Below are 12,702 nucleotides of genomic sequence, written 5' to 3'. Positions count from 1 at the left end.
ATCAACAATTTTTCTTCATAAATATGTTACAACTTTAGATGCTAAAAGTGCTTTGGGAGGCTGAGGTGGGAGGATCATTTCAGCCCAGGAGGCCAAGACCAGCCTGGGTAGCATAGTGAAACTTGTCTCTACAAGAAATTTCAGTGGCTGGGCACACTTTCGGAGGCCGAGGTGGGCGAATCACCGGAGGTCGGGAGTTCGAGACCAGCCTGACCAACATGAAGAAACTCTGTCTCTATTAAAAATACAGTTAGCCAGGCATGGTGACACATGCCTGTAATCCCAGCTTCTTGGGAGGCTGAGGTAGGAGAATTACTTGAACCTGGGTGGTGGAGGTTGTGGTGAGCCCAGATCGTGCCATTGTACTCCATCCTGGGGCACAAGTGTGAAACTCTGTCTTAAAAAAAAAGAAAAAAGAAAAGAAAAAAAAGAAATTTCAAAAATTAGTCAGGTGTGATGGTGTGTGCCTGCAGTCCTAGTTACTCAGGAGGCTGAGGTGGGAGATCGGTTGAGCCCAGGAATTTGAGGTTATAATGATCTGTGATTGCATCACTGTACTCCAGCCTGGGTGACAGTTGAGACCCTATCTCTTAGAAAAAAGAAGCACAGCAACAGACTGGGAGAAGTTTTGTAAGAGAAAACAGATTTAATGTCCAGACTATTTAAAATGCTGTTACAGATCAGAAGGAAAATCATTTGTTAGAAGCAAATGTAAAGAATATCACCAAAGAGGAAATGAGTCACTAATATGTGAAAAGATGCTCAAACTCCTTATTAACAGGGAAAATGTAGATTAAGATGACCATTTTCTACCCATGATATTCATAAGAATTTTTAAAAGATGGAAAATAGTGACTGTGGTTAAGGGTATGGGAAAACAGGCACACATCTCTGTATACTGTTAATAGGTTCATCTTTTTTTTTTTCTTTGAAGTCAGTTTGGCCAAACTTGCATTCTACCTAGGCTTCGACCATGTAGTAGGCACATTACATCAACTTAGTTTTTAAGAGATGGTAAGAGGGAGCTGAGAAATTAATGCTAACTGTAAAGAACATAGGTCTAGTAACTGCCATGTGCTCTGGCTTTCTTTTCCCTTTTATTAAATATTTCTTGAATATTTGTGGAAGGTACTGTATTAATTAGCATTTCCAGTAAATTTTCAGTACAACAACCTTGTGAGGTGACTGTTTTTAACTTCATTTTGCAGATGTGGAAACTTAGGCCAGAGAGATTAAATAACATGACCAAGTTCATTTAGTCAGCAGATGGAAATGCGTAAGTTGAGCTCTAAAACCATGACCTTAACCACTGGATCATTAGATATTAATAATTGATTTGTGATACCCAGCATACCTTAAATCTCACCTCTAATAGAAGGGGTTGTTTTGTTTATATTTTAAAATTTAATACCTTATTTCTTTTTTAGAATGCCAGTCTGATCAAAGTGAACCACTCATTAATGGAACGTGTTTTACTTTTCTCTCCAGAGGATCTGAAGAGGCAAAATGCAGTATTACAAGCTGCACAAGATGATTTGGGACACCTTCGAACCCAGCTGTGGGAAGCTCAAGCAGAGATGGAGAATATTAAGGCGATTGCCACGGTCTCTGAGAACACCAAGCAAGAAGCTATAGATGAAGTGAAAAAACAGTGGAGAGAAGAAGTTGCTTCACTTCAGGCTGTCATGAAAGGTAAAGACAAAAGATAAAGTTTATGATTTTCTAAGATAACCTGATTCAGAGAATCTTAAAATATATCCAGAGTTTCATTTGTGGTTGTATGTACTGTCATCAAGATTTACTTTCAGATGAAAGGGAAGTCACTGATATTATAAATGGATATATCATTCATATCTAACTGATTTAATAATGGAGAGTTGTAATAGAAATGTTGTAGAGATATTGCATTGAGGACTAGAGTTCATTGTGAGGCTTAAAAGTCTATTTCTTTTAAGAGACAGGCTAGTAAAATCAATGAATAAAGCTGTATAGGCACAGGGAATGTGCTGGACTAGAAAGCTGCCATGCAAAGGGTAAAGTAACTGTTTACATTGATGAGCTTCAGCTAGTTATTGCCCTTCCAATGTAGTCTGGCCATGTGGTTTAGATTTTTTTTGGAGATGGAGTCTTGCTGTGTTGCCCAGTCTGGAGTGCAGTGGCATGATCTTGGCTCACTGCAACCTTTGCCTCCCAAGTTCAAGCGATTCTCCTGCTTCAGCCTCCTGAGTAGCTGGGATTACAAGCATGCACAAAATTAGCTTGGCTAATTTTGTGTTTTTAGTAGAGATGGGGTTTTGCCATGTTGGTCAGGCTGGAGTTGAACTCCTGACCTCAGGTGATCCACCAGTCTTGGCCTCACAAAGTACTGGGATTATAGGCGTGAGCCACTGTGCCTGGCCTGATTTAGGTTTTATGAAAAACTTTGTGTGTGAAATCTTTACTGCCCTCTGTGGGGTAGAATGGCTGATGGGCTAGGGTAGGATTTATGAGCTGCCAGTTTATAACCTTTGCTCTAAAAGAAGAGATGTAGTTTAGTCTCTGACTCCTTTTGGCACTAGTGCTTACTTTCCAGATTACTGAGAAGATGATGATGAAATGAAGTAAGTTGTCACTGAATCTTTGGGTTACTGGAATTAGTTAATATTCTGAATGTGAAATATTGATGACTTTTTCCACCGTGTTTGCAATTGTGTGTCATTTTAGCCTTAATGCTCCTTATAAAAAGGCAGATGAGGCTAGCCCTATTTCTGAGTGTAACTATGGCTTAGAGATTACTCTAGGCTTCATGTAACAAACCTGACTACAGTGGCTTACCAAAATAAGAGTTCATTTTTCTCCCAGAACATGAAATCCGGAGGTAGATAATCTAGGCCTGGTTGCATTGGTCCCATGATGTCACCAGTGCCTCAGACTCCTTCATCCCTTCTGTTCTTTCATCCCTAGCATATGGCTTTCAGTTTCATCTTTGCCTCAGCTGAAAAATAGCTGCTTCTCCTTGAGTCTGCATCAGAAAAGCAAAAATTTTCTAGAACTGTCTAGCATATCCCCCACACTTTGTTGACCAAGTGTGTGGTCACTCATAACTATAAGGGAAACTGGACAATGTAGTTTTAAAATTGTGCAGTTTGACTTCCTAAAAAAAATTTGGAGTCTTACTAGTAAGGAAGAAGGAGTAGAAATTAATGGGTAATCGGCAGGATCTGTCACATAATGTTTTAAGTTTTTTTTTTTTTTTTTTTTTTTTAATACCTAGGCTTGAGTGCGGTTGAATGATCTCGGCTCAATGCAGCCTCTGCCTCCTGGGTTCACACCACATACGTGTGCCACCACACCCAGCTAATTTTTCTTTTCTTTTTGTTTTGTTTTGAGACAAAGTCTTACTCTGTTGCTCAGGCTGGTGTGCGGTGGCACGATCTAGGCTTACTGCAACCTCTACTTCCCATGTTCAAGCTGTCCTCCTGCCTCAGCCTCCCCAGTAGCTGGGATTACAGGTGCCTGTCACCATACCTGCTAATCTTTGTAATTTTAGTAGAGATGGCGATTTCACCATGTTGACCAAAATGGTCTCCTGCCTCTGCCTCCCAAAGTGCTGGGATTAATTTTTCTATCTTTGGTAGAGATGGGGTTTTGTTATGTTAGCCAGGCTGGTCTCGAAATCTTGGCCTCAAGTTATCCACCTGTCTTGGCCTCCCACAGTGCTGGAATTACAGGTGTATGTGAGCCACTGTGCCCAGCCTTGTTATAAGATTATATTAAAGACAAAGCCATTTTTAAAATTTATTTATTTATTTTTTATAAGACAGGGTTTCACCATGTGGGTCAGGCTGGTCTTGAACTCCTGACCTCAGGTGATCCACCCACCTTGGCCTCCAAAGTGCTTGGATTACAGGTGTGAGCCGCCACTCCCGGCCGATAAAGCCGTTTTTTAAAGAACTTACAGAATTTGCCTCAGCTTACAATCTTGGGTTCTAGTAAATTATTCCAGAAATATATCCCTTTTCTCACACTTTGAGGTAGTGGGATTGGGGTGACATGTATGTTTGCCTTGGAGGCCATAGCATAGTGTCTAAGAACATAGGTTTTGGAGTTGGCCTTAAGCTTGAATTCTAGTTTTGCTTCATTGTGGGTGTGAAACATTGGCCACACTGTTTAATCTTTCCTAAGGTTTCCTCATTCATAAAATAATATGTGACACAGGTTTATTGTGAGATTAGAAGTAATGATTTAAAGCCCTTATTCTGTATATAGTAAGAACTAGAACTAGTTTTGTTTTTTTTAGTGAATTAAACATTTTCCAGAAATTAGGTGTAAGCTTTTTATATAACTTTTAAAATTTTAGTGTGTCAGGATTTTTTTTTTCATAATGCTTAGATGTGAAATATGTGGTGATGTTTTATAGAAACAGTTCGTGACTATGAGCACCAGTTCCACCTTAGGCTGGAGCAGGAGCGAACACAATGGGCACAGTATAGAGAATCCGCAGAGAGGGAAATAGCTGATTTAAGAAGAAGGCTGTCTGAAGGTCAAGAGGAGGAAAATTTAGAAAATGAAATGAAAAAGGTATGAAGGAATGTGTTCATCTGTAGAAATATTTGAATTGAAATACAAATTGCTTTACTGATATTGTTGTGTAATAGAAAGTAATAGAAATACTTTGATATTTTCTGTGACAGTAATTATTTGGACACCGACCTAAACACAGTACCCTTCCCCAGTTATATCTATGGCTAACTCTCACATTCTTCAAATTTTTGATCAAATGTCACTACTTCATGGGGTTTATCCTGACCACCTACCATTTAACATCGCAACCTGCCAACTTCCCTCTGCCACTGTCACTGCTCTCATCTCCCTTATCCTTCTCTAGTGTTTTCTTTCCATCACACATATTTCCTTATAATACTACACAGAGTTCACCTACTGTGTGTTTATTGTTTACTGTCTTTCTTTTCTTGCTAAAATATAAGCTCTGTGAAGGCAGGGATTTCTCTTTCTCTCTCTCTTTTTTTATTGGTTCAGGGTATATGTGCTTGTTATTTATTTGTATATCCTAAATGCCTAGCATAGTGTCCAGGAGATAGGTGCTTGAACTCCTAAATATTAGTTGAATGGGTGTCGTTGCTTGATGATTGTGTTGAAAGCAAAGTTTTAGAATAGATGTTAGTTTTCCTTCTTTCTCAGTGTCCTTTGGTTTCTGTGGACCACATATTATGTACTACATATGCATGAATATAATATCATATAATACTTGAACATAGAGCAACTAAATGTAAATATTTTCATTGAGAAAATATTAAAAGTTTTTAGGCAGTTTAATTAAATGAACTTTTACATTATCATTTTATATGCATATACATATTTAAAATCACATTATATAAAATAATTAGTAATTGATTTTTCAATTGAATTTGTCATGCCTTTTTGGTTCCTCATCCTTAGTTCATTCTTCAAATGTATGTGTATTTTCATTTTTTAGAATTGTTTTTGATTACTTGAAAAATTGCAAAGATAATACATGGTTCCCATGTACTCCATATCTAGTTTCCCCTGTTGTTAATGTTTTATATCAATATGATACATTTGTCACAGTTAATAAGCCTGTATCCATTTATTTTTATTAAGTCAAGTCCATTTTTGTATTCAGATTGTATTCATTTTTACCTCATGTCCTTTTTTTCTGTTCTAGGATCCCATCCAGGATACCACATTGCATTTAGTCATGTCTCCTTAGGTTCCTCTTTGCTGTGACAGTTTCTCAGATTTTTCTTGTTTTTAATGACCTTTCTGTCATTTTTTAAAGTGCTCTTTAAAGATTTTCATTTATGACAACACTCAATACTTGGAATTGTGAAGCCATACTTACATTAATAAATAGCTTGATTTGTGATCAATTCTTTGCTTCCTCCCTCCTTTTTTTTCCTGTTGTTTTTTATCAGATGACCTTTATAAGCAGCCTAAACTAGCCTTGACTGAGATATTTTAACCTAATTTGCCTTTTCTAAATAGTATTCAAAATAATGTAAATGATGGCTTTGTAAGGAACTGAAAACAAAGTGAATCTGAACCCCTGTTTTTTGAGGGAGATGTTTTTTGGGGAAAATCCCCCTCATGTTTGGGCATTTATGATATTTTTCCCTATCATGAACAACTTAGGATAAGTTTGAGCTCATTTAAATTTAGTGAATTAGGTTAATTTTCAGTTTCTCTAGAAGGAAAAAAGCCAACTTTTTGTCTGCCTTTGTTTCTGTTTGTCTCTCTCTCTCTCTCTCTCTCTCTCTCTCTCTCTCTCTGTGTGTGTGTGTGTGTGTGTGTGTGTGTGTGTGTGTAAGAAGTTTCCAGTTTACTAGTTTATGTAAGTTTGTTCCTTTTAATCCCTGTTTCTGAGAATGGACTTTGGAAAACAATGATAGTTTTAAGGGTCATTATTTGAGTTTGTTTCATTTAGATGGTAAAAGTAAAATAATATTTAAAGTACTCTGCTTAATTGGATTGAAGCCTTTTTATAGCAACATAATTTTCTAACATTTTAGAAAACACATTATTCTATTTTGTGTGTTTAAAATCAGCCCTTTAAATATTCATAAGAAATTATTGTCTCATGAACTTAGTAACCCAGGAATTTAAAAAACAACCAGGAGTTTAAAAAATTATTTATTTAAAAAAAATTATTTATTATGTGTATTTTCTTTTATATATGGCCTATTTTCTTAATTGATTAAGTAGTCAAATTTGTTATAGTAAATTCATTTTCCCGTTTATTCACAAATTCTAAATGGAATATTTGGGAAAACTTTGATTATGACTTGACATTCGAAGTAATGCACTGCTTGAAAGTTAGACATGAATTCAGTTTTGTGAATGTTAATATAGTGCCTGGTCGAGTTACTTGTTATACTAATTTTTATCAAATGGAAGGGTCAGAGTTTCCTAGAAAAGCAGTAAATGAATAAGTCGTAGCATTTAATTCTTTTTAACCATAGGCCCAAGAGGATGCTGAGAAACTTCGGTCTGTTGTGATGCCGATGGAAAAGGAGATTGCAACTTTGAAGGATAAACTGACAGAGGCTGAAGACAAAATTAAAGAGCTGGAGGCCTCAAAGGTTGTGAAACATTGTAATCCATTTACTTGAAACCCAAGATTCTGCCCTAATGCCATGAACGAAATTAGAATCAGTAATGGGGGAAAAATCTATAATTTACACTATGCATCTTAAGAATCTTTCTTTAAAATGCAAAAAAAAACTGCTTTGGGATAGTTTTGCTCTTATGGACATTTAAAATAATCACAATAAGAGTGTTTTATCACAAGTGGCTGCTTTTTTGTCACAAAGTTAGTGTTCGTTTTCTTAAGAAAATGAGACCCTGTCTCATTCATTTTCCTGTTAAGGAAAACAAACTGCTCAAAGTCGACCTTGTTTTCTGATGCCAGCTCCAGCATTGATCTTTTAGAGATAATGTGGCTATAGTTTTGGTGAGTTTGTTGGCCATAAAGACACAGCAAAGGGATTAAAGTGGGAACAGGCCAGGTGTGGTGGCTCACGCCTGTAATCCCAATACTTTAGGAAACCAAGGTAGAATTGCTTGCACCCAGGAATTTAAGACGAGCCTGGGCAACATAGTGTGTTCCTGTCTCTACAAAAATGTTTTTTAAAATTAGCCAGACATGGTGGTGCATGCCTGTTGTTCTACCTACTTGAGAGACTGAGTTGGGAGGATTGCTTGAGCCCAGGAGTTTGAGACTGCAGTGAACTAGTAGCACTCCAGATTGAGTGACAGAGTGAGACCCTGTCTCAAAAAAAAAAAAAAAGGAACAAAAGAAGCAATGAAAAAAATAAAAGCAGTATAAAAATAAATGAGAATTTGTCGATAATCTTGGTAAATGTAAACTGATGCCTATGTTTAAAAGAGACTATCACATTGGATTGTAAAAATCTAACTTTATATTACTTATAAAAGCTATGCCTGAAATCAAACCACAAGGTAAGATTGAAAATATTAGCTGGGCATAGTGGTGTGTGCTTGTGGTCTCAGCTACTTGAGAGGCTGAGATGGGAGAATTAATTAAATCCAAAAGGTTGAGGTTGCAGTGAGTCGTGATCATGCTGCTGCACTCCAGCCTAGGTGATACAGTGAGGCTCTGTCTTAAGGGAAAAAAAAAAAAAAAAAAAAAAATGCTGGGCACAGTGGCGCATACAAATAATCCCAGCACTTTGGGAGGCCTAGGCGGATGGATCATCTGAGGTCAGGAGTTTGAGACCAGCCTGGCCAACATGGCGAAGCCCTGTCTCTACTAAAAATACAGAAGTTAGCCCGACGTGGTGGCACGTGTCTGTAGTCCCAGCTACTCGGGAGGCTGAGACAGGAGAATCGCTTGAACCTGGGAGGCGGAGGTTGTGGTAAGCTGAGATCGCGCCACTGCACTCCAGCTTGAGTGACAGAGCGAGACTCCATCTAACATAATAATGAAAGAAAAAAGATTGAAAATAAAGGGATAAAAATATACAGTGTCAATTCTAACCAAAAGAGAGCTGATATAGCAAGTGTAGTATCACAAAGATAGGTTAAGGGAAAAAAATCACTAATAAAGAAGGATCCTATCTAATAAACAGTTCATCAATAAGATATAATAGTCATGAACTTGAATGCACCTTACATAGTCATGAAATGCGTGAACCAGAAATGACAATTATAAGGAGAAACTGTCTTCCACAAATCTAGTAGCAGATTGAAATTGACCTTTAGGGAATGCAATCAGAAAAAACTATTAGAGCTATAGGCATTTTGAACTATTAGGTTAATAATTTAAATGTGGTGGACACACAGAACTCTGTACTGAAAAAGAAGATGGTATCTTATACAGTACAGTACTAGAGCATAATAGTTAAGAAGCTCAGCATTTAGTAGCCTATGTTACCTTGGGCAAACTACTTAATCATACTGTGCTTTGATTTTCTCAACTGTAAAATGGGGATAATAAGTCCACCTACCTTATACAGCTATTATGAGGAACATATAAATTAATACCTATAAACATTTAGGATAGTACATGTGACAAGCTATAGTTATTTTTAGATACATTATCTTAGAATTGAGGTTATACACACCTATTTCTGTAACTACGGGTTATTTAGTTATTTACATTAAAGTAATAGTTAAAATGCCTGGACATGAAAAAAATACTCATGAAAAAAGTAATTACAAAATATGTAGAATGATGTGAAAGTCTAATATCAGATCTTTAAAAAACAAGTACAAATTGAAAATAAATGGAAAGAAATAATATAAATAATAGCAGAAATTTGTGAAATAGAAAAGCAAAAGAACAATAGAGACTATCAACATAATGAATTAATGGAACAACTAATGCTACAGATAAATCTCTAGTAAGACTGATCAGGAAAATGAAAACAACAAAAAAAGGCAAGTCAGAAGTGAGGCCAAGTGTGGAGACTCATGCCTATAATCATACCACTTTGGGAGGCTGAGGCAAGAGCCCAGGAGGCCAGGAGGCTGAGGCTGTGGTGAGCCGTGATGGCACCACTGCACGCCAACCTGGGCAAGGGAGCCTGTTTCAAAAAAAAAAAAAAAAAAAAAAAAAGCAAAAAATAGACACATAACCACAAATCGGTAGAAATTTAAAAATAAATGCTATGAACAGTCATACAAATAAATTGAAAATAGATGAAAGGAAAAAGAATTCTAATAAAAGATAGTCAAAATTGTTCCAAAACAGGAAAGCTAAGGTATTAAAGAAAGTGGATCTACAGTAAAAAATCTTACTGTCTCTTGTCTCCTCTCACCAAAAGACATTAAAGTGTTGGTTTTGCAGGTAAGTTTTTCCAGACTTTTTGGAAAGAAAGAATTCTTATATTTTACAAACTGTCAGGGAATAGAAAAAGAGAGAAAGCTCTCCAGCTCATTTTAGGAGACTAGCAGATCTTCACTACAAATGAACAAACACATAGGTAGTAGGTGAAAAAATTATAGATCTGTCTCAGGAATACAGAAGCTAAAATTTTCAACATTGTAGCTAAAATAAAGGGGGGAGAAATACATCATGACCAAGTAGGATGTATTCCTAGGAATTTATCAGAAAAATCTATTATTGCAATGTACACATAAAATGATTGTAGAGGAAGCGTATTCATCTTGGATTCAGAAAGGTATTTGAGAAATTTAACCACAAAATAACAAGGGCAATTTATCAAACCTTTAGCAAACATAGTTAAGGATGAATATTTAGCAGCCTTACCATTAATGATGGGAACATTATGGGGCAGACCCATGCTCAGTAATTCAGAAATGAGGCATAAGAACTGGAAAGAGAGCAATGAGACTGATTTTATTGTCTAAAGAAACCAGAGAATGTACAACAGATTGTTAGACCTATTGAGAGTTTAACAATTTGAAAGTTATTCCAGCAAAATTAATGTAGAAAAATAATTGTTTTTCTATGCCCCAGTAATACCCAGTTGAAGAATGTAGTGGGAGAAAAGATTGATTCTATTCACAAGGGTTAAAAAAAAAAAAAAAACAAAACTAGTTACCTACCAGTACAGCTAAACAAAGATGGGCGGAGTCCTTATAGACTACATTGTAAATGAAGACCTGAATCTATGTATTTTCCTGAATGAAAAGATAAGAGCATTGGGTCGGGCACAGTGGCTCATACCTTTAATCCCAGCACTTTGGTAGGCCAAGGCGGGCGGATCACCTGGGGTTAGGAGTTCAAGACCAGCCTGGCCAGCATGGCGAAACCCCATCTCTACTAAAAGTAAAAAATTAGCTGGGTGTGGTGGTGGAAGCCTGTAATCCCAGTTACTCAGGAGGCTGAGGCAGGAGAATCACTTGAACCCGGCAGGCGGAGGTTGCAGTGGGCCGAAGTCATGCCATTGCACTCCAGTCTGGGTGATAGAGTGAGACCCCATCTCAAAAAAATAAAAAAGATAGAGCATTATAAAGTAGACATTGTATCCCCAAATCAGTCTTTAAATTTCACCAATAATTCAACAGTGTTTAGTAAGGAACTTGATAATTCAGTTCTAGAAGTAGGCTTCATATAGAGAAGTAAAGGAACAGAAATATACTCAGCAAAATTTTGAAGACAAGATGTGGAAACTTGGCCTATCAGATGGTAGGACTGCCGTAAAGCTACAATAATTAAGATAGTTTGTTATTGGTTTAGGGATAAACGAATGGGCCAATAAAACAGAATAGAAAGCCCAGAAATAGACCCATATATATGTTTAAATTTGATATATGACAGGTGGCATTACAAATCAGCAGGGGAAGAATGGATTGTTAAAAAATATCCTTTTTGGCTGGGTGTGGTGGCTCATGCCTGTAATCCCAGCACTTTGGGAGGCCAAGGCAAGGTGGATCACCTGAGGTCAGGAATTCGAGACCAGCCTGGCCAACATGGTGAAACCCTGTCTCTACTAAAAATACAAAAATTAGCTGGGTGTGGTGGTGGGTGCCTGTAATCCCACCTACTTGGGAGGCTGAAGCAGGAGAATCACTTGAACCCAGGAGGCAGAGGTTGCAGTGAGCCAAGATTGCACTCCATTGCACTCCAGCCTGGACAGCTAGAGCAACCTTCATCTCAAAAAAAAAAAAAAATTATTTTCTGGCCAGGTGTGGCTGTAATTCCAGCATTTTGGGAGGCTGAGATGGGCAGATTGCTTGAGCTAGGGGTTCGAGACCAGCCTGCACAACATAGTGAAACCCTTTCTCTGCAAAAAATACAAAAATTAGCCAGGTGTGGTGGTATATGCCTGTAGTCCAAGCTACTCAGGTGACTGAGGCACAAGAATTATTTGAACCCAGGAGGTGGAAGTTGCAATGAGCCAAGATTACGCCACTGCACTCCAGCCTGGGTGACAGGTTTATTCCTAAACCAGTAACAAGCTGTTTTAATTATAGTAGCTTTATTGTAAGTCTTACTATCTCATAGGTAGGCCAAGTGTCTCCACCTTGTCATCCTCAAAAAGATTTCTTTCTTTTTTTTGAGACGGAGTCTTGCTTTGTCAGCCAGGCTGGAGTGCAATAGTGTGATCTTGGCCCCCTGCAACCTCCTCCTCCCAGGTTCAAGTGACTTTCCTGCCTCAGCCTCCCGAGTAGCTGGGATTACAGACACCCACCACCATACCTGCCTAGTTTTTGTATTTTTAGTAGAGACAAGGTTTTTCCATGTTGCCCAGTCTGGTCTCAAACTCCTGGTCTCAAGCAATCTATTTAGTAGTTTTTAAATATTAGAAATTCATTATTAATTAAACCAAATGTTTATTCCAAAAAGTAATAACTGGTAGAATTAGTGAGTTATATACTACCATTTTAAATCTGCCATACGGACTCCTTGACCGTCAGCTAAATTACTCCTGTCTTCAGGTGTTAGAGAAAGTGTTTCACAATAGTTGGCACTTTACCATTCTTTGTTCATATCATGTGCTAGGCTGACAACCTTCAGTGAAGCATCAAATGATTGCTTAAGTAGTCACTTAAATCTTTGACTATTATTGCATGATGGCCTGGGAGTAAAGATAACTGAAAACAGATAAACTATTTTAAATTTGAAGAAGTAGAAATACAGCATGAAAAGGACCTCGAATGTGATACTAGATATAACCATTTGAAAAAGTTGAAAATTAATTAAAGTGTTAGAATTTAGAATGAACAATTTATATGACAGTCTAAAGTGACACA

At 37.3% G+C, this 12,702-nt stretch overlaps 1 protein-coding gene across 3 annotated transcripts in view; it reads left to right on the top strand.

The window, feature by feature from the left end:
• LOC108281232 (rab GTPase-binding effector protein 1) overlaps positions 1-12,702 on the top strand; it is a 123,128-nt gene that overhangs the window by 67,917 nt on the left and 42,509 nt on the right. For all 3 annotated transcript variants that reach the window (XM_017496709.2, XM_017496708.2, XM_017496710.2), the window contains 3 exons: positions 1,489-1,692; positions 4,400-4,560; positions 6,981-7,100. In XM_017496709.2, coding sequence (XP_017352198.1) covers positions 1,489-1,692; positions 4,400-4,560; positions 6,981-7,100 — 485 coding nt within the window. The remainder of the gene's footprint in view (positions 1-1,488; positions 1,693-4,399; positions 4,561-6,980; positions 7,101-12,702) is intronic.

Source organism: Cebus imitator, unplaced genomic scaffold (assembly GCF_001604975.1).
Source record: "Cebus imitator isolate Cc_AM_T3 unplaced genomic scaffold, Cebus_imitator-1.0 Scaffold223, whole genome shotgun sequence".
Classification (NCBI taxonomy): Eukaryota; Metazoa; Chordata; class Mammalia; order Primates; family Cebidae; genus Cebus; species Cebus imitator.
The sequence above is the reverse complement of the archived record's forward strand: the minus strand, read 5'-3'. Positions and strand labels throughout refer to the sequence as shown.